At 43.1% G+C, this 21,783-nt stretch overlaps 1 protein-coding gene across 1 annotated transcript in view; it reads left to right on the top strand.

Annotated features, from left to right (window-relative positions):
- The first annotated feature begins 9,621 nt into the window (after positions 1-9,621).
- The window catches only part of LOC117265346 (neuronal acetylcholine receptor subunit alpha-10-like), a 29,151-nt gene continuing 16,989 nt past the window's right edge, over positions 9,622-21,783 (top strand). The window contains exon 1 of the mRNA XM_033639789.2: positions 9,622-9,787. Coding sequence (XP_033495680.1) covers positions 9,718-9,787 — 70 coding nt within the window. The 5' untranslated portion in view covers positions 9,622-9,717. The remainder of the gene's footprint in view (positions 9,788-21,783) is intronic.

Here is a 21,783-nt window from a genome sequence, read left to right as displayed (position 1 = left end):
CGTGGGTTTCCTCCAGGTGCTCTGACATGTTCTCCCTGTGTCAGCGTGGGTTTTCTCCAGGTGCTCTGACATGTTCTCCCTGTGTCAGCGTGGGTTTCCTCCAGGTGCTCCCACATGTTCTCCCTGTGTCAGCGTGGGTTTCCTCCAGGTGCTCCGACATGTTCTCCCCGTGTCAGCGTGGGTTTCCTCCAGGTGCTCTGACATGTTCTCCCTGTGTCAGCGTGGGTTTCCTCCAGGTGCTCTGACATGTTCTCCCCGTGTCAGCGTGGGTTTTCTCCAGGTGCTCTGACATGTTCTCCCTGTGTCAGCGTGGGTTTCCTCCAGGTGCTCTGATATGTTCTCCCCGTGTCAGCGTGGGTTTCCTCCGGGTGCTCTGACATGTTCTCCCTGTGTCAGCGTGGGTTTCCTCCAGGTGCTCTGACATGTTCTCCCTGTGTCAGTGTGGGTTTCCTCCAGGTGCTCTGACATGTTCTCCCTGTGTCAGTGTGGGTTTCCTCCAGGTGCTCCGACATGTTCTCCCTGTGTCAGCGTGGGTTTCCTCCAGGTGCTCTGACATGTTCTCCCTGTGTCAGTGTGGGTTTCCTCCAGGTGCACTGACATGTTCTCCCCGTGTCAGCGTGGGTTTCCTCCAGGTGCTCTGACATGTTCTCCCTGTGTCAGCGTGGGTTTCCTCCAGGTGCTCTGACATGTTCTCCCTGTGTCAGCGTGGGTTTCCTCCAGGTGCTCTGATATGTTCTCCCCGTGTCAGCGTGGGTTTCCTCCGGGTGCTCTGACATGTTCTCCCTGTGTCAGCGTGGGTTTCCTCCAGGTGCTCTGACATGTTCTCCCTGTGTCAGTGTGGGTTTCCTCCAGGTGCTCTGACATGTTCTCCCTGTGTCAGTGTGGGTTTCCTCCAGGTGCTCCAACATGTTCTCCCTGTGTCAGCGTGGGTTTCCTCCAGGTGCTCTGACATGTTCTCCCTGTGTCAGTGTGGGTTTCCTCCAGGTGCACTGACATGTTCTCCCTGTGTCAGCGTGGGTTTCCTCCAGGTGCTCCCACATGTTCTCCCTGTGTCAGCGTGGGTTTCCTCCAGGTGCTCCGACATGTTCTCCCCGTGTCAGTGTGGGTTTCCTCCAGGTGCTCTGACATGTTCTCCCTGTGTCAGCGTGGGTTTCCTCCAGGTGCTCCGACATGTTCTCCCCGTGTCAGCGTGGGTTTTCTCCAGGTGCTCTGACATGTTCTCCCTGTGTCAGCGTGGGTTTCCTCCAGGTGCTCTGATATGTTCTCCCCGTGTCAGCGTGGGTTTCCTCCGGGTGCTCTGACATGTTCTCCCTGTGTCAGCGTGGGTTTCCTCCAGGTGCTCTGACATGTTCTCCCTGTGTCAGTGTGGGTTTCCTCCAGGTGCTCCGACATGTTCTCCCTGTGTCAGCGTGGGTTTCCTCCAGGTGCTCTGACATGTTCTCCCTGTGTCAGTGTGGGTTTCCTCCAGGTGCACTGACATGTTCTCCCCGTGTCAGCGTGGGTTTCCTCCAGGTGCTCTGACATGTTCTCCCTGTGTCAGCGTGGGTTTCCTCCAGGTGCTCCCACATGTTCTCCCTGTGTCAGTGTGGGTTTCCTCCAGGTGCTCTGACATGTTCTCCCTGTGTCAGCGTGGGTTTCCTCCAGGTGCTCTGACATGTTCTCCCTGTGTCAGCGTGGGTTTCCTCCAGGTGCTCTGACATGTTCTCCCTGTGTCAGCGTGGGTTTCCTCCAGGTGCTCTGATATGTTCTCCCCGTGTCAGCGTGGGTTTCCTCCGGGTGCTCTGACATGTTCTCCCTGTGTCAGCGTGGGTTTCCTCCAGGTGCTCTGACATGTTCTCCCTGTGTCAGTGTGGGTTTCCTCCAGGTGCTCTGACATGTTCTCCCTGTGTCAGTGTGGGTTTCCTCCGCGTTCTCCGACATGTTCTCCCTGTGTCAGCGTGGGTTTCCTCCAGGTGCTCTGACATGTTCTCCCTGTGTCAGCGTGGGTTTTCTCCAGGTGCTCTGACATGTTCTCCCTGTGTCAGCGTGGGTTTTCTCCAGGTGCTCTGACATGTTCTCCCTGTGTCAGCGTGGATTTCCTCCAGGTGCTCTGATATGTTCTCCCCGTGTCAGCGTGGGTTTCCTCCAGGTGCTCTGACATGTTCTCCCTGTGTCAGCGTGGGTTTTCTCCAGGTGCTCTGACATGTTCTCCCCGTGTCAGCGTGGATTTCCTCCAGGTGCTCTGATATGTTCTCCCCGTGTCAGCGTGGGTTTCCTCCGGGTGCTCTGACATGTTCTCCCTGTGTCAGCGTGGGTTTCCTCCAGGTGCTCTGACATGTTCTCCCTGTGTCAGTGTGGGTTTCCTCCAGGTGCTCCAACATGTTCTCCCCGTGTCAGCGTGGGTTTCCTCCAGGTGCTCTGACATGTTCTCCCTGTGTCAGTGTGGGTTTCCTCCAGGTGCTCTGACATGTTCTCCCTGTGTCAGTGTGGGTTTCCTCCAGGTGCTCCAACATGTTCTCCCTGTGTCAGCGTGGGTTTCCTCCAGGTGCTCTGACATGTTCTCCCTGTGTCAGTGTGGGTTTCCTCCAGGTGCACTGACATGTTCTCCCCGTGTCAGCGTGGGTTTCCTCCAGGTGCTCTGACATGTTCTCCCTGTGTCAGCGTGGGTTTCCTCCAGGTGCTCCCACATGTTCTCCCTGTGTCAGCGTGGGTTTCCTCCAGGTGCTCTGACATGTTCTCCCTGTGTCAGCGTGGGTTTTCTCCAGGTGCTCTGACATGTTCTCCCTGTGTCAGCGTGGGTTTCCTCCAGGTGCTCCCACATGTTCTCCCTGTGTCAGCGTGGATTTCCTCCAGGTGCTCTGATATGTTCTCCCCGTGTCAGCGTGGGTTTCCTCCAGGTGCTCTGACATGTTCTCCCTGTGTCAGCGTGGGTTTTCTCCAGGTGCTCTGACATGTTCTCCCCGTGTCAGCGTGGATTTCCTCCAGGTGCTCTGATATGTTCTCCCCGTGTCAGCGTGGGTTTCCTCCGGGTGCTCTGACATGTTCTCCCTGTGTCAGCGTGGGTTTCCTCCAGGTGCTCTGACATGTTCTCCCTGTGTCAGTGTGGGTTTCCTCCAGGTGCTCCGACATGTTCTCCCCGTGTCAGCGTGGGTTTCCTCCAGGTGCTCTGACATGTTCTCCCTGTGTCAGTGTGGGTTTCCTCCAGGTGCACTGACATGTTCTCCCCGTGTCAGCGTGGGTTTCCTCCAGGTGCTCTGACATGTTCTCCCTGTGTCAGCGTGGGTTTCCTCCAGGTGCTCCCACATGTTCTCCCTGTGTCAGCGTGGGTTTCCTCCAGGTGCTCCGACATGTTCTCCCCGTGTCAGCGTGGGTTTCCTCCAGGTGCTCTGACATGTTCTCCCTGTGTCAGCGTGGGTTTCCTCCAGGTGCTCTGACATGTTCTCCCTGTGTCAGTGTGGGTTTCCTCCAGGTGCTCTGACATGTTCTCCCTGTGTCAGTGTGGGTTTCCTCCAGGTGCTCCGACATGTTCTCCCTGTGTCAGCGTGGGTTTCCTCCAGGTGCTCTGACATGTTCTCCCTGTGTCAGTGTGGGTTTCCTCCAGGTGCACTGACATGTTCTCCCCGTGTCAGCGTGGGTTTCCTCCAGGTGCTCTGACATGTTCTCCCTGTGTCAGCGTGGGTTTCCTCCAGGTGCTCTGACATGTTCTCCCTGTGTCAGCGTGGGTTTCCTCCAGGTGCTCTGATATGTTCTCCCCGTGTCAGCGTGGGTTTCCTCCAGGTGCTCTGACATGCACCTGGAGGTGGACCTTCACACGGGAGCCCGCCTTCATGATGTTCATTTCTAAACCAAACTACGTGCTTTTGTTGACGTACTGGCGTTGGTGTCAGTGTCCCTGAATCTCAACAGCACATGCAGGACGATACCTAGTGCGTAATATGTGGACGTGAAAGGCCACTGTGGTGACAAGTGGTGACGACTTGGGATAAGAACGTTTGTGACTGACCCACCACTGCTACAAGCCAACAGAGTCTGTCTCAGTGTTTTCTCTCAGTCTGGTTGTCGTCTGACTGACAGCTCTCAGATCGGCCTAAAGGAACCAAACCAAAGACGTCAGGTGTCGTTCCCCCCCAGCAGCCTCTGCTCCCAGTCCCACAGTGTGGTGTTAAAGTTTGGCTCCATCACTTGCTCCTGTTGGCTGGTTGAGTCCAGCTTTGGCCCTTGGCCCGCCTGAAAGGCTCTTACTTTTATTTTCAGGGGTAATTAAAGAATTGGCTGACAGCAGCGTCCCAGCTCAATTAACCTTCAGACGTCCTCAGGATCACTCAACAAAAGCTGTAACAAAAGAAACCGGAGGAAGCCGCTCTCGTGTGAGGCTGTGCTGATTTGTTTGATATTTGCAGCTTCCTGTGTGACAAAGCGTCGATTTTAAAATACTGCTGTTGGTGTATAAAGCACTGAACGGTTTCCTGGGGATCAGGTCTGCTTACTGTCCTCAGAGTCCAAACTAAACACGGACCAGCAGCATTCAGGTTTTATAATATCAGATCTTCTCTCAGTGTGCTGCAGCGTTGACTTCTGCTCTTTGTTTTATTTCAGCTGATTTTGATGCTCTGATTCAGTTTATTTTAAATTCATGTGTCTTTATATCGACTTGTGTTTCTTTTTTTGTCTTTAATGTCTCATGTAAAGCAGTTTGTTCAAAAATCAACCGCCTGAAAACATCAACTCAAACCAAAGTTATTCCTATAAAACAACTTTACAACTTTTATTTCCTACAGCAGCTTCAGTCTCATACATTTGTCTCATGATTAAAACTGAGACTGTTTAATATTCAAACTCAACCATTTGTTTCCCAGTAATAACCAACATCTTACACAACCGACGAGAAACCGACGAGAGCGACTGGGAACATTCATTTCCATTATGAAGAAAAGATGGAGGTGCTTTGACTCTTTGACTTTATCACCTGTGTCTGTCAGCCAATTTATTTCCTGCTAATCCGTTAATCTCCTCTGAGCGTCCTCACCTCACTTCTCAAACTTTCATATTTATTATTTATTCTTCTGACTCTGATTCGCTGCGACGGCGTCTCGTTTCATTCACACAGTAACAGCATCAGAGGTCAGAGGTCAGTGGGTAAGGGTCAGAGGAGTAAATATTCCCCCACGGCCCTCGACTGCTGCAGAGTTTAAGCTTTCTGCATCATGACGTCATCCTCAGTGAGTTATGATGATGATGATGATGATGATGATGATGATGATATAATCTTAAAGGAACAGCCTGACATTTAGAGAAGGCTGGTCTCAGATGTTTATCAGGTTCATCTCTCAGTGTTCAGTACAGATGTACGCGCTCTCGTAGTTTTTTGTTGTTGATGAACAGATTTTGAGCAGAGGGCTGACATGTTTTGAAGCAGCACACAAAATATAGTGCGCCAAAAATCCACAAGCAAGTTTTTGTGAAGTGAAAATAGACGACCAAACAGAACGTTTCAATCCCCAAACTGTCAGAAAAAGATTTCGTGTGTCGCGATACATGATCTGTCAAATGCAGAATGCCAAACATTCAACAACGTCCTGCTGCATCGGTGTGTATTTTGCAGCATACTTTTATTCTGACCCACAATCCTCTGCACAGTGGACGATACGTCACATCAACTGAGCCATAGACAGCTGACAGAAGCCACAGTGACTAATCAATCAATCAATCAATCAATCAATCAATTTAGTCATCATAACTTAAAAGCTTAAACTACCAGCCTGTTCTCAGTCTTTAATTACCGCCATTTTCTCAGTGATCTTGGCGTCAGACACCGACGCACAGAAGCACAGGTCGGCAGGATTTGGACGGGTGGATGGGTCCAACAACCCAACTGTCACCCAGGAGGCCGGTGTGCAGAGGTGTATTTTGAAAACAGACAATGCATGTAACAGGCTGAAGTTGACACGGCGTCCCAGAACGTCAACAACCAACACACCCAGGGTACCTTGGACGCCATATGTGGACGTGGAAAGTCCATGACCAAACGTGGACATGTGACGAGGTCACAGTGAGGATGTGACGGGCAGGTCGACTCTCTGGAAGACAGGGGACTGAAAATTCAGTTTTCTCTCGTTTTTTGAGATAAAGTGACAAATTCGGCCAAAGCAAGTGTAATTTCCAAAATAGAAATTTGACCTGGGCTCAAACTGAAGCTCATCACATTGGGAAGTTTTCTATGTACGAGTGAAGCAGTGATATTAAACACAAAGTGATGTGAATAATAATTTTTGATAAGAATTTGTCAAAGAGACGTTTCATTGAATGTCATCATTTTTCTGTTTTTTTGTTGTGTGTTATATTTGTCAGGACACTCTTCACCAAACTTCATACACGTGTGACCATTCATGCTGTCGTAGTGCCCCAATATTTGTATTGACATCATTTCACCAGAAACACGTCCCATAAAAGTGGTTTTGGGCCCCTGAGGCCAAACGGCCCCGAGGTGGGGGTGCTGGTTACCACCCTGTGTACAGAAAACCTCCTGAGGGCCGAAGACATTTCAATCTGCACCAAAGCAGTGAGCCAGTGTTTCTAACTGTCGCGCTGTGACGCCAACACGGCTCAAAGTTTATACTCCAGGCGTGAATATTTGTGATATAGCTGCTGCATGTATAATTCATGGACTCATTTGTTGGAGGGTGAGAGGGTGAGGTGTTGGATGAAGGGGGAGGTAAGTAGATGTCACCTGATGTGTTGAAGGTACAAGCAGCTTTTGGTTCCAGTTACAAAGGAAACAGATAAGTGGGCGTACCTGTCCTTTAATTATTAACCGACTGAACCAGCTCCCTGATGTATTTTTAAAAACAAAGAACCGTCTGTATTTTAAACGGCTTGTTCAACTTTTTGTAGTTAATCTCCCTCAATTTAATGTAAACTCACATTTATCAAATACATTATATTAAATATTAAGAAACTGAATGTTGTGATTGAAAAACTCTTTATTATAGTTTCACTAATAATTTATAGACTCGTGAGACTGACTGTTTGTTATCTTGACACAACAAACGTTCTCCTGTTATTTTTTTGAATGCCAGCTGAAATGAAGTTTTACAGCAAACACATGAATTTAAGTATTTATTCTGCGATTGTCTTTTATTGTTGTTCTGTTTGCGTTTTCAGTCAACAAGACTTTGCCCTATTGTTTTAATTTTGTTAGCAACAATAACCCTGCCAGTACTGCAATGAAACCAAAGCAGCTATATGTAAAAAAGGATAAATAAAATAAAATATATTTAATAATAAAATGATTAAAAAAATCTTGCCTTATCATATATACTGAATGTTTTTATACAAGAACAATGTAGCCGTTGTGTTTAAAATGCAGTGCCTGTGAGGTTTAACAAGTCATAGATTTTAATGATATTTTTTAAATGTTTAAAAAAATGATTTGGAGACAAATAGACATAGTGCCACATTGCTTGGTATGAAAGCGTTCAGTTTGTCCCTTCGATGTGATTTTTACATTATTGAAATTTTTTTTTTTGATAATTTCGCTAAGTAAAAAATATGAGTGTTTTTGTTTATGCTGTAAAAAATAACATTTTGAGAAAATGCAGCATTCAATATCACAAATACCCCATAATATAAATACTGTGTTATAGTAAAATAAGATTCAGTGATAGTATGTGAGTACAATCAGTTAAACGTATAAAACTCTGTTGTTCTGCTTATATCTGAACTCATCAGGTGGTTCTGACTCATGTATTAATGTAAAATCAGGATGTTGCTGTTGGAGTTCTTTGACGTGGAGCTCATTTTAAAATATTAAGTGATGATTATTTTCATTATGGATTAATCTGCTGATCATTTTCTCCATGAATCGACTGATTGGTTTGTATAAATAGTGAAAATAGTGAGAAATGTTTGTCACAGTGAGGCAGACCCCAAAGTGAATGTTTGTTTATTTTATCTCAACATTATTACTGATATATTTCAGTTAATAACGTTATTAACACATCACTGTTATTGACAGTATTGGTAATACAGCATAATCATTAATATTGCTACTAATACAGTTATTAATAGAATTATCTTTACATCACAATTGTTCATGTTATTACTGACATTTAATCTATTAAATTTTTTACTAATACGTTACAATTATTAATATTATTACTAATACAGTTAATAACGTCATTACTCATACATTACTCATACATTACAGTTGTAACATTATTATTAATACATCACAATTGTTTTTGTAATTACTGACACATTTAATTCATTAACAGTTTTACTAACACATTACAACTATTAACATTGTTATAAACATTTAATCTATTAATGCTTTTACTTACATAGTTAATCTATTAAATGTTTTACTTATATATTACAACTCTTTACATTCTTCCTAACACATTTAATCTATGAATGTTTTTACTAATACATTACAACTATTAACATTAATACTAACACATTTAATCTATTAACATTTTTTACTAATACATTATAACTATTAACAGTGTTACAAATGTTTAATCTATTAATGGTTTTACTAACACATTTAATCTATTGACATTTTAGTAACACATTACAACTATTAACATTATGACAAACATTTAATCTATTAATGCTTTTACTTACACAGTTAATCTATTAAATTTTTACTTATATATTACAACTCTTTATATTTTTCCTAACACATTTAATCTATGAGTGTTTTTACTAATAAATTACAACTATTAACATTGTTACAAACGTTTAATCTATTAACATTTTTTACTAATACATTACAACTATAAACATTAATACTAACACATTTAATCTATTAACATTTTTTACTAATACGTTATAACTATTAACAGTGTTACAAATGTTTAATCTATTAATGGTTTTACTAACACATTTAATCTATTGACATTTTAGTAACACATTACAACTATTAACATTATTACAAACATTTAATCTATTAATGCTTTTACTTACACAGTTAATCTATTAAATTTTTACTTATATATTACAACTCTTTATATTTTTCCTAACACATTTAATCTATGAGTGTTTTTACTAATAAATTACAACTATTAACATTGTTACAAATGTTTAATCTATTAATACTTTTACTTACACACTTAATCTATTAAATTTTAACTTATACTCTTTATATTTTTACTAACACATTTAATCTATGAATGTTTTTTACTAATACATTACAACTATTAACATTGTTACAAACGTTTAATCTATTAATGGTTTAACTAACACATTTAATCTATTGACATTTTTAGTAATACATTATAACTATTAGCATTTTTACTAACACATTTGATCTATAAGTGTTTTTACTAATATATTACAATTATTAACATTATACTTACAAATTTAATCTATTAACAGTATTACTAACACATTACAACTATTGACATTATTATTATTAATACATTACATTTGTTAACATAATTCAAAGGAGAACTTTGTGAAACAGGAGCCATGAAGTCTTTTTAAAAACAACTATCAGCTGATGGTTTCAGCTGCTGCTCTACTGGAGCTGGTGTGTAGTCGACAGCTTGTGTGGCACTAATGACCCCTCATACAGCAGCGACCACTGCACTACAGCAAACACACACTGACCTCCCTCCCTCTGTCAGAGTGTGTCTGATCCTCTCTGCTCGCAGTCGGACGCTGGCTGTGGCTGATCTGTGTGTGATCACAGTTCTTTAATGGGATTGTCAATCAGCTATCGGATCAATAACAGCTATGGGAGCAGTGATGAAGCTTCTCTGCAGCGGCTCCATGGTCTTCCTCCTGCTTCTCCTCTGTCTTCCAGGTGAGGAGATTCTCTGATTCACTTCTGCTGCTCTAAGGTAAAAATAATAATACTGTGGATTTAACGCCTGTCAGTTAAAACAGTAAAGAGTGGAGAGTTTATATTATGGGATGGCAAAATAAAAGCACCTGTTTATTCATGAACACTGTGTCAGAAATTTAATCTGAAGCTGTTTGTGTTACTTAATGTTTCACTTCAGATGATTTCACCTGAGAAACAAACTGAAACATGTTCAGACAGATGTTGACCGATGAAAGAAGCTCAGGTTTAAACATAAGTGACAGTGATGAAGAGCACGGTGAAGACTGAGGATTAAAGTTATTGATCTGTGATGATATGTGGTTAATATTTCATCTGCGATACTGTCATCAACCAAACAACCTATCAATACAATACAATGATGATAATATAAACCAGTAGTGATGATGTGCCTTCAGAAGTGACGCTCATGCTCCTGTTTTAAGTCATTTGAACATAATCAATCATCATGTGCTGATGACTTGATTTATAATTTGGTTCATAGTGTTTCCACAAATAGTGAAAAGTCCAGGATGTTGCCTTCAGGTGTCTCGTTGTGTCCGTCCATCAGCTGACAGCCCAAAGATTTATTCAGGTTTAGTTCTTGAAAAATGACTTCAAACATTATTCAGTTGCTGTTTTTCTCTCTGCTCAAATAAAAAAAAAACTCCAAGCAGTGTAAATCTGAGCCGACAGGTTTATCAGTAACCTTCATGTGTTCATTCTTCTGGTGAATGTGTTGAATGGTGGAGTGAAGGTGGGGGCGTTCAGGACTCACTGTGTCTCTGAGTGATAAGGACAGGGACGAGGAACAGATGTGAATAACTGTGGTGCTTTTATTGTGAAGGAATAAATCAGTGATATCTGAATGAAGGGCTCAGCGGAGCGCCTGGAGCGCCAAACAGTTTGTTTTATTAATGATGACACTTGGTGAAGTGATGAAGAACGAGGAGCTGATTGTGGTTTTGATGTTTGAGAGTTTTGATATTTTAGTGTTGTCGTAGCAAAACGTCAAATATCTCATTTAAATCTGAAATACGTTTCTGCTCTCTGTCGAAACACCAGGATGAAAACTTTGAGGCGTTTGAGTGTAAACGCTGACAGAAACTGTTCTAGAGACTTTACACAGGCTTTTTCTATTTTTATGTCAGCTTCAGACTCCATGATATCAGCCTGCTTACAGCCCGACGCTGCGACGTACGGTTTCGGCTCGGATTGTGAACAACAGCGAGTGTCGTATGTGATAATCCATGGTTTCATCTGGTGTAGTGTGTCATAGTAAACACAACCGACGCCTCGTCTGAGACGCCTCACGACGTCCCGACACAAAGTCTAGCATGTTTGATTTTCTTCTTGTCTTCCACGACTTCTCCCGTCACAGCCGTCACTTTGACCAATAGGAACACAGAGAGATCTGTTGCCATGGAAACTGAAGGACAACAACAGCCCAGTCTTTTAGATATTTCCTGTTGGGACGTTAGCACACAGAGTGAAAAGGAAACAGCAGAGGCACTTTATCAACCCGCTGAGTACTGCCATTAGCATCAAGCTAGCAAAGAATGTTCTTTCTTCATAATGGAGGATATAAAGGAATCAAACTCACGGATAGTGTCTGGGCCTTTACTCAGCACAGCTGCAGAGGCTACCAGCTGCATCTCAAACACACCACACCATTTAGCATTCTGATTAATCCTGTTAAATTGGATGCATCACGTCATCATTTGAAACTCAGCACTTCCTGTTTCAGTTTCAAATTAAAAGCCCCGTATCATTTCAGCTGAGAGAATCCCTGCATTTTCTAAAAAGGCTTTTATTGTGAAACATTTGCAGGATCTTCCTGTGGAGGATTCCCATACATCCTCACTGTGACCTCGTCACATGTCCACGTTTGGTCATGGACTTTCCACATTGACATATGACGTCCAAGGTACCCTGGGTGTGTTGGTTGTTGACGTTCTGGGACGCCGTGTCAACTTCATACATTCATAAAGTCTCTTTCAAAATAAAAGCACTATGTTGGCGCCATACCACCAATTGACATTTCTTTCCTTCAACAACAGACACACCTGCTTGGGTTTAGGAACAAAGAACAGGGTCTGGCTTTACAATCCTTCAGGAAGTGAACACCGCTCTTCTTTGTGAAACTCTGTGGTTGTTGGACCCATCCACCCCTCCCGCCTGCCCCACTTGGAATTTTGTTGCTTTAACTTTCGTCCTTGTCCCGCTGCGTTTCCCCCTGACGCCTCCAGGCACTGTTAAACTGTAACAGCAACAGGCTGACGTAAGAGGACGCCTTTTTTCATCTGTGTCTGATGCCACAAGTCACTGCCAAGCGTCGGATTTCGTGACTTTGGAGTGAGACCGTGCTCGTGTACATGCAGGACGACTCAACTCCCAATCACATGAACTTCTCTCTCAGTGTCTTTCTGTCACTTTTGACACGTAGGAGGACGTCTCACCTCTGTGTGACGGCAGGTTTTCACCCCGTCTCAAGTTTTTATTGTCACGTACACGTGTTAAACAGTTAAATTAGATCTCAGGCTCCCTCCAGCTGTGGCCGTTCAGATCTGTATAGAAATATAAAGAAAAATCACATGAGTGGAACAAACCTGATTAGAATCTAAAACAGAGCAGCAGCTATGAAAAGACTAAAATATAATACTGTAAACAGACGTGTAAACAGACGTGTAAACAGATGTCAGGCAACATGTTACATAAACTAGATCTTCTTCAGCGTAACCTGACCATTAGTGTTGTTGACAAGGCTGATGATGTCATCCTGTTGCTGTGACAACCAGCTTCTTGTTCACCTTCACAGGTAACAGCTTTGAAAGAGAGCGCTGGGTGTTTGAACGTTGGTCTGAGATGGTGTGTGTAGTGTAGTGTGTCTTTATATGTGTGTGTGTGTGTGTGTGTGTGTGTGTGTTGAGGCAGGCTGAGCGTTGATGGCTGCGAGGATTAAAGCTGCCAATCACAACTGTCCGTCCAGATAAGAGGAGGCGTGACCTGCAGAGGTCAAACAGCAGAGATAATCCAAACACACTTCAGCTCACACGCACATCTTCACTGTCAGGACCCCGAATGCTGAAACACTGCACACACTCTTCCTCTCTTTAGATCAGGGGTGTGTAACATACGGTCCGTGGCTCGCCAAAGGCTCCAATCCGGCCCACTAGATGACGAGGTTAAGAGGTGCAAGGTTTAAGGAGGAAGTTAAACAGTGAGTAGCTGCTTCAGACGCTTTTCCACCCCGACCAGAATATAAAAACCCCTGAATATTATAAATCAGCAGCTTCAGTATAAAAGAATCAAAATTCTGTCTTAAAACAATATTTGTGGAACCGTGCTGCTAAAGAACAGAAATATATAGATATATGCAGATGAGATGACTGAATGAACTGAGACATATTATTGAAACTACATTTATTTTTCTTAAGACTTCTCATTTGTTTCATAAAAGGATGAATGTTTACAGAATTAACACCCATGAACCATGAACTAAAATGAGTTTGACCCCCTTGATTTAGATTATATAAGCAGTGCATCCAGTCCACCCTGTGGTTGTATGACTCCGCCCACCAGTCCACCCTGTGGTTGTATGACTCCGCCCACCAGTCCAGTGTCTCTGACAGTCTCCATCCATGTCAGTGAAAACATGGATGCTTCACACACAGAAGATCTATACAATCAGCACAGTTTCAAGATTAGAGTCACCAATTCAGTATCTGACCAAATGTCTCCCCTTCTGTTCCTGAGATATGACGTTAAGACATGATGATGTCACAGTCAAGCTGACCTTTGACCTTTTGACCTTCATTATTTTATCCTGTCAGACATTTGTGTCAACTTTGGTCAGAATTAGTGAATGAATTCTTCAGTTATGGCCAAAAACATAATTTCTGAGGTCACACTGACCTTTGACCTCCAAAATCTAATCAGTTAATCACTGAGTCAAAGTGAACGTTTGTGCCAAATTTAAAACCTCAGGATGTTCATGAGAACAGACGAGGTCACAATTTATTCACGTTTGATCAGCAAAATTTAATCAGTTCATTGACGATCAATCGTCTTTGCAAACCTGTGTGACAACAATATCAAAGGAAATAAATGATTCCTTTAATTTAACTTTATATATATATTCATATATAGTTTATTCATATTCAGGTTTTATAGTTAATGTAGAATAAACATATGATTTTGTTACAGATTGCTGCTATTTTACTCAAAAAAGAAAAGAAACGTAAAATCGTGACAGAGGTGGGTTTGCAGTCTGAGGTCACACAGCCCACAGTAAATGGCACCATTTTTAATTTAATGTGAGTTTTTATTCTTATAAACACATGTATGCGTGGCAATCTGAATGATTCACAAGGCCCCCTCTTCAGCCCCCCGAAACTCTGAATCCATCGCAATGGTTCAGCATATTTACTTAAACGGAAGATGGAAACGGAAATTTGCCTCCTCCGCCCAAATCAACCTGGAATGCCAAAAAATCGGGGGTCTGCCCCCAGAGGCTGTATCGCCGTCTGCCGGGAGTCAGACACCAAATACATGACGTAACAGAGCCGAATCTGACACGTACACATGGAGACAGACGTGTCTCTGTTTCTGACGAGAGCTTAATAACCATCAGAGGATGAAACTGATGATGATGATGATGATGATGATGATGATGATGTTCAGTGCTTTGGTATCAGTGTCAGCTGTACACACACACACACAGCTCGGGTCATGTTGACTTAAGATGCCATCGTCTGGTTTTTTGCACTTAGCCGTGATGCGCACTATTCTGACCATCTGTGCACTTTGAATGTATGGACTGCCTCGTTACCATGACGACAGCAACGATAGTGAAAGAGATGAAGGTGATGATGATGATGATGAATGTGTGCTGCATTCTGTGTGTGCGTGTGTGCCAGCTGGCGTGCTCTCAGAGCTGTTAGCGCTCACACTTTAACTCCTCTGGGAGTTGATGCTGTGTCACAAACTGCTGAGTCATGCACTCGTCGGACCGTGAAGACGTCTGAACAAAGAACTGAGACAATAAGAGGCAGAGCTGCAGGTTGATTTACACACACACACTTCAGGGCTGTAATGATCCCACCTGACTGAGAGGTCGCACAAAATCACCTTTTTTAGTCGATAGGACGAAGCGGCCGCACCGTGTGTCAGAGGATCTGCAGTTTTATCAGCATTTTGTAAGGTTCAAATCATCATTGATGGGCTCGAGAGGTCCTTTAGGTGGTCACAGTAGGGGTTTATAACACCCTATAGAACATCAGAGGTCCTTAAGTTGGTTCTAGTAGGTGTTTTGGACGTCCAGACCATATTTGAGGGGAGGTGTAAGGGTCCTTCAGGTCGTACTTGTCTGAGTTTAGAATGTTCAAGTCATTATTGAGGGTTGTGGCTCTTTTGAAGGTTATACGTCATCAGTGAGAGGGTTCTAAGGGTCCTGTGTGTGGTTCTAGTCGGTGTTAAGAAAATCCAAAACATCATGGGGGGTGCAGGGGTTCCTTAGGTGTCTTTTTGGTGTAGGTTCAAGTAGGTTGTAGGTATTTAGAACTTTCAGATCATCACTGGAAGGTTGTAGGGGCACTTTAGGTGGTAGGTGTTTAGAGCGTTCAAGTCATAGAGGTCATGGGGGGTCATTAGTCACAGGGGTCACTGAAGACGTTCTAGGTGTTCTTTAGGTGTTCAGTGAGATGTTTGAAGTTACAAGTCATCATTTAAAGGGTTCTAGGGGTCTGTAAGTGGTTCTTGTGGTAATTGAGGAGGTCTTACGTGTCCTGCAGGTGGTTCTTGTATGTGCTCAGGTGGTTCTAGTTGTCACTGAGAATGCTCCTGCGTAGGTTCTAAGGCTCATTTAGGGGGCTCTAGAAGGATTAGAAGGTTCCTTGAATTCAATTGAAAAAAATAAAAAAGAGAGATTGAATTTCCCACAGGGACTGATGAAGTATGCCTTCTTCTTCTTCTTCTTCTTCTTCTTCTTCTTCTTCTTCTTCTTCCTGTAGTGACTGATATGGTTCTAGTCATAACTGAGGAGGTTCAAAGGGTCCTTTAGCATGTTCTTGGTGTTACTTAAAAAGTTCTAGTGGTCAGTGAAAAAATTCAAGGTGTCCTTAAAGAGGTTCAAGGTGTTCCGTCGTTCCTGTAGTTATTGAGGTGGCTCTAGTTGGCCTTAAAGAGACTTGTGAGGGGATCTTTAGTATGTTAACATGTTGGAGCAGTGTCTCAGGGTGTTTCCATACTAGACATGATTAATTTGTACCATACCTGAATAAAGTTGTTCTGTACCTTAGAACACTTGCGTCACCATCTACGTGACATTTTTGTTGTAGTCGTCCACATGGTCATGAACCAGCACACTGTGGTCCTGTTGTGAAAACCCTGTTAGACAGCAGTGTTCTTCACAACGAGGAGGTTCTTTAAGAGGTTCTCCTGGGTATGTTAAACACCTGAGGGAGACTTCAGAGCAACAGCACTCTTCACTGCCGTCACCAAAACACCAAATAAGGAGATGTCTTTTGACAGAATCATCTGTCCAGTAGAGACCAACATGTGGTCTCATAGACGATCTATGACAGGAACACTGAAGATGTTCTCCACACCTTTCTAAAATACTTACTGTTGGGTTATCTGACTTCATTTTTCAGCAGTCTGTGTACACAGTGTCAGATTAAATGGAAATCTGGCCTGTGGTTGTGAGGACGTCTCTCCTGAGACGAAGGTGTTGGACACAGAGACAGGAAGACTGTTGTCACTGCAGCTCGCAGTCCGTCTGCTGGATGAACAGACACAACTGAAACATCACGAACACATCGTCTTAAAACGACATGTTTGTCTGTTCAAACAGAACTAAATGAAAATAAGATTTTAACGTCTGAAGGTGTGTCAGGTTCTGTTTCACCTGTGCGTCTCTTAAAGTCTGTTTTATTCTCATCAACAAATCTGATGTTCAGACTCAACAGTGAATGTTTGTAATAACAGATACTGAGTGTGTATCTGAGACCTGGTGTGTCTTTATCCTCCACTGCTGTTCAGATCACATCACACTGAAGCTCCTTCATGAACACACACCGTAGTTTATTTTGACGCAGTCTCACACACACTGTCCTGCTGACACAAATACTCACTGGAGCAGTGGTTTCCATCTGGTGGGTCACAGGTCCACTCTGATTGGACCATAAGTGACTCACAAACATGTCAAGTTTGCAAAAAAACACACTTTTTTTTTAATACAGTGAATTTCCAGCACAGAGCTTTTATTTTGAAGTGCTGTTTCCTGCTGTGACTGACAAACAGCAAACTAGCTCAACAACATGATGCTGAATGTATGAAACTATGTGACAAAGGAGAAATCTGGACCAACGGAGAGCCGCTGCACTGCAGCACCAAATATGGATTAATCCGCTGTTGAAAATAGTTCCCCACAAAGTCACTGTTTGCTCCTGTTTGTCGATAGAAGTTACAGTGAGCAGCTGTTTGATGAAACAACTGATCGAACTATAGATCTGCGTTTGTAAACATCGTCAGTAGGAACCAGTGGAGTCTGAGCTGAGACAGATAAGAAGTCAGAAAGTCCTGAGTCTGGATCTGAACATGGGACTCATGGGAAAAGTCCCGGGCGAAAGTCAGTTAACGAATGACGTTAAGTCCTTAATGTAAAGTTATGTAGTTAATGTAAAGTTGCAGTGGTTAGATTTAGGAAAAGAAACATGTCACATGAAACACATGACGCACCTAAAAATGACTCAGAGTTGACACAGATCCGAACATGTGACTCGAGGGGAAAGTCCTGGGCCAAAGTCTTTTCTGTGACCCATCCACCACCCTGCCTCCGTACAGCCGCTCGGGACTGATACCTTGTTTACTGCTGTCAGCTCATTGGTCACGTGATCGCAGCCTTTTAAAATATGTGGGATATGTATGAATTTGGGTTCATTAGTTTTCATATTAAAACATGTGGCACACGTGAGCACAGCTGCAGCTTCAGAGCTGAAGAGACTCTGTTTCTCATAATGAGACGTCCTGTTTCTTTCATGTGGCTCTGACAGATTCAGAGCTTCACTTCCACATTTCCATTTTTGTACAATGTTAACACTGTGTGTGTGTGTGTGTGTGTGTGTGTGTGTGTGTGTGTACATGTTGGGACTGTAGTAATCCATAATTTTCTTGTTATCTGAAGGCCATTGAAGTGACAGTGGTCTTGTGTGCTTCCTTTTTTGTGCAAAGCATGTCAACAACGCTCTGTGTGAGTGTTTAGTTTTATCTTTATTGTCTCCTCTCGCAGTTATGAATCTGTCCGTGTTGTTGTTGAGTGTTCGGAGCAGCAAACAGCAGCTTGGATCACTGCTGCGTTTTATAAAGGAACACAGAACAGAAGAGTTTTTATGAGTTTATGTTTATGTGCTTCCCAAACTGTGGGCTGGGCGCCAGGATTCATCTCATAAAAACACTTCTGTTACACAGCAAACACTCTGATCTGTGTCTTTGTCTCAGACGATCTCTACAGATATATAAAACCATCACTGATTGTCGGTGAACAGTCAGTTGTGAAGCTGCAGTTTGTGTTTCTGTTACACTTTATTAAATCCTGTTATAAGGCGCATGTTGTCAACCACAGAGGGAGGAGGTTTGTGTCTGAGCTGCAGTCTGTCTGCAGCAGAGGAACATCGATGCGGCTGCAGCTCTGGATGCAGAGCGGGCATCATCGAGTGAAGCTGCAGCAGCTGAGAATTCACTTATTCCAGAATGAATAAATTAAATAATATAATAATAATATATATAATAATATAATACACTACTGACAGTAAACAGAGGAAAATGTTGGTATTATGTTTCTGCAAACCATGAATATGTTTATGTTCCATACGTATCCAGCGCAGACGAAAAAGCCGTCCTTCCACAACAACGACGAAAGTCAAGTCAGTGGAAGTCTGAGTACAGGGCGCAGGAGGTCTGATGGATGGGTCCACCAACCACTGACTTTCACCCAAGACGCCGGTGTTCACTCCCTGTAAGATTGTAAAGTCAAACCCTGTTCTTCTTCCTAAACCCAACCACATGTGTGTGTCGCTGAAGGAGAAAAACATCAGTTGGTGGTGTTGTACAGACGTAGTGCTTTTATTTTGAAAGAGACTGTATGCAAACTGTATATTTCCTGTGAAAACAGAAGTGTATTTTGAAAACAGACAATGCATGTAACAGGCTGAAGTTGACACGGTGTCCCAGAACGTCAACAACCAACACACGCAAGTCCATGACCAAACGTGGACATGTGACGAGGTCACAGTGAGGATGTGTCGACTTCTGTCCCTTCACTTAAGTTGTTGTCGTGCTGCGTTTCCCTGTGACGCCGCTGGGTGCCCTTTACACAATGACAGCGAATGGACGCGCATCATGCTGATGTGAAAGGACAGTTTTTTCGGTGGTGTCTGACGCCGGCAGTCACTGACCAGGCGCCAGTTTTCAGTGACTTTAGAGTGAGAGCAGGTTGGCTGCAAGGACAATCAGAAGCACCGAGATTCTTTTTTAAACTCCTCCTCAGTTTATTTCCTCTGTGGCAGAAACTCACAGACACTACCGTCACAAAGAGCTCAAGGTTCAGGACGTCCTGTGACAGACTTGCTAGCGTAGCAACATGACGGCTACAAACGAACACTATTTTCTTCGGTATGATCTGAAGTGCTCTTAAACAACAACATGTGATTTGGGGATTACGTAGCTGTGTAGACCTGGAATAAAAAAATTATTTCCAGAAGATAAATATTTTATATTCAGGCCACGATGAACAAAAGCACTGGGTTTAATAAGAGGATTTATTTTTTCCTTAATCTTCTGTCTTTAAGCTCTGGCATATTTCTCTTATAGAAATAAAGTACATTCATTCCATTACATTAAAGTGCATATATCCTGTGACGCTGAGTTAAATCTGCAACAGCAGCCGATAAAACCTCTCACTGCGACCGAGAATGTTCGTCTGGTGTCTGAGCTTCATTCCACGGCTGTCTGAAGACGACTGACTGCAGCTGATCATCCAGTCTTTGTCCTTCACTGATCCTTATAAACAATTTACACGACTGAGGTGTTTCACTATTTACTTATATGGTTACAGGACTAAAGACGAAGCTGCTGTCATCAGGCTGATGATGATGAAGATGAGTCTCTGACTAAACAGCACGATGATCTGATGTGAACTGTGCAGCACATAAACTGTAACTCTGCTCCTCAGCGCTCGTCGTTCTTCATCTGGAGAATATTCTGTTTGCATCGTGTCTCTGATCTGATCAGACTCTTTATGATGCTGAACTTCACCAGCAGCCAAATAACACTCATCAGCACTTAATGTGTGTGTGTGTGTGTGTGTGTGTGTGACCATCAGGGTTGAAATCAGGACGGTGGAGGTGTGTTTGTTGAGGTGCTGTGTGAGGACTGCATTTTATTTTGCTTTTTACGCTCTCATTAGTTCATGAACCTTTTGTTTTACTTACAGACGAGACATGTCACCACCCATCATCATGTCTTGTGGCTGCAGTGCATTCTGGTCCACTTATTTTCATTGTGCTTGTATTAATGTAGATGAATGAGTGCCGGCTGTAGTAGTGGTGGAATCACCAGAGGACCCACGATACGCTTTTATCACAATACTTAGTTAACGATACGATATTATTGTGATGAAATGTATTGTGAGTGACTGTGCTCTGGGTCAGAGCTCGGGTACGGCTGTGTTGGTGATAAAACATGGGGGCGGAGTTACATTCCTGGGTTCACGTGTTTTTAGCATGTAACAGAAGCCTTGGTTTCAACAGCACTGTATGGACGCAGGTCTCTGCACAGGAAGTAGGTGATGGACTGTGTTATTTTCTGATGGTAGTTGTGTCGAGCTAAGTGCGTCCAGTGTTGGTTGATTTTTCAGTGGAGCATGTTTAGCGTTAGCTTGACCTTCAGCAGCTAACACTATCTCTGGATGGTGGCGTGTGAGGTGAGCCGTCATGTTCGTAGTATTCCAACAGTATTTTATTCTCATATGACACTGCTGTAAATCACATGTGTCATATCCAAGTCCTCCTTCTGTGTTTTAAAAAATCCAAAATAAGTCCAGATGTATGATTTAAACACTGACGGCACATTTCTGATTTCTGTCTCTGGTGCCTCCATCTTTGTTTTGATGAACTTCCTGCCACATGCAGCAGACTGAGACCTCTGCTGACCTCACCAGGAACAAAACATCAGCACCATCTAGTGGAGCGAAAGAGCAACTGATTCTATTATTCTAGCACCAAAAGTTTTATTGAAATGTGTATTTGTAAAAATTAATAATGTCTATAATAAAAGATCAATACTTGGCGTCTTTGTATCGATACAATATCACCACACTATTCTGTATCAGTTTATTCCCCCACTCAAAGGCTCTGACGCTGGCGCATCTGAAACTTATTCTTTTCCTCTGGGTACCATGAATATCCTCAAGAAGATTTTACAGATGTTCCATGTTTGAAACAAAGTGGTTCATCCCAACACTTTACACAAGTTATTATACTTGTTCTCAACAGCCACACAGCGGCTGAAAACAGTGTCATGAGACACATGAGGTAATTAAAGGCGCTGGAAGTAAAAGAAACACTAAACACTGTGAGAACACATTTCAATATAAAACAGGAAGTGGACACATGAGCATAAACCTGACAGAATATCACAGCAACGTGCGCTGGGATGTCAACAACAACCAACGTATGTTCATGGAACAGCTCGTATGTTATTTCATGAATTTGTTATTGTTGTTGTTATTGTTCGTTATGTCATGTCATTGTGCTGCAGCGGGAGTGGACGAGATCAGGAAGTATTCCCTGAGTGTGCAGTAAAGTCAAAACACAAAACAGGACACGAACTCACAGGCAGGTTAATGAAATCAAGCGGCACTTGTGTGTACTCATAAAAACACAAATTCACATCACACACTTTAAACTTCACGTATTTTT

This window comes from Epinephelus lanceolatus, chromosome 11 (assembly GCF_041903045.1).
Source record: "Epinephelus lanceolatus isolate andai-2023 chromosome 11, ASM4190304v1, whole genome shotgun sequence".
Lineage (NCBI taxonomy): Eukaryota > Metazoa > Chordata > Actinopteri > Perciformes > Serranidae > Epinephelus > Epinephelus lanceolatus.
This window is presented reverse-complemented; position numbering and strand designations above follow the sequence as displayed.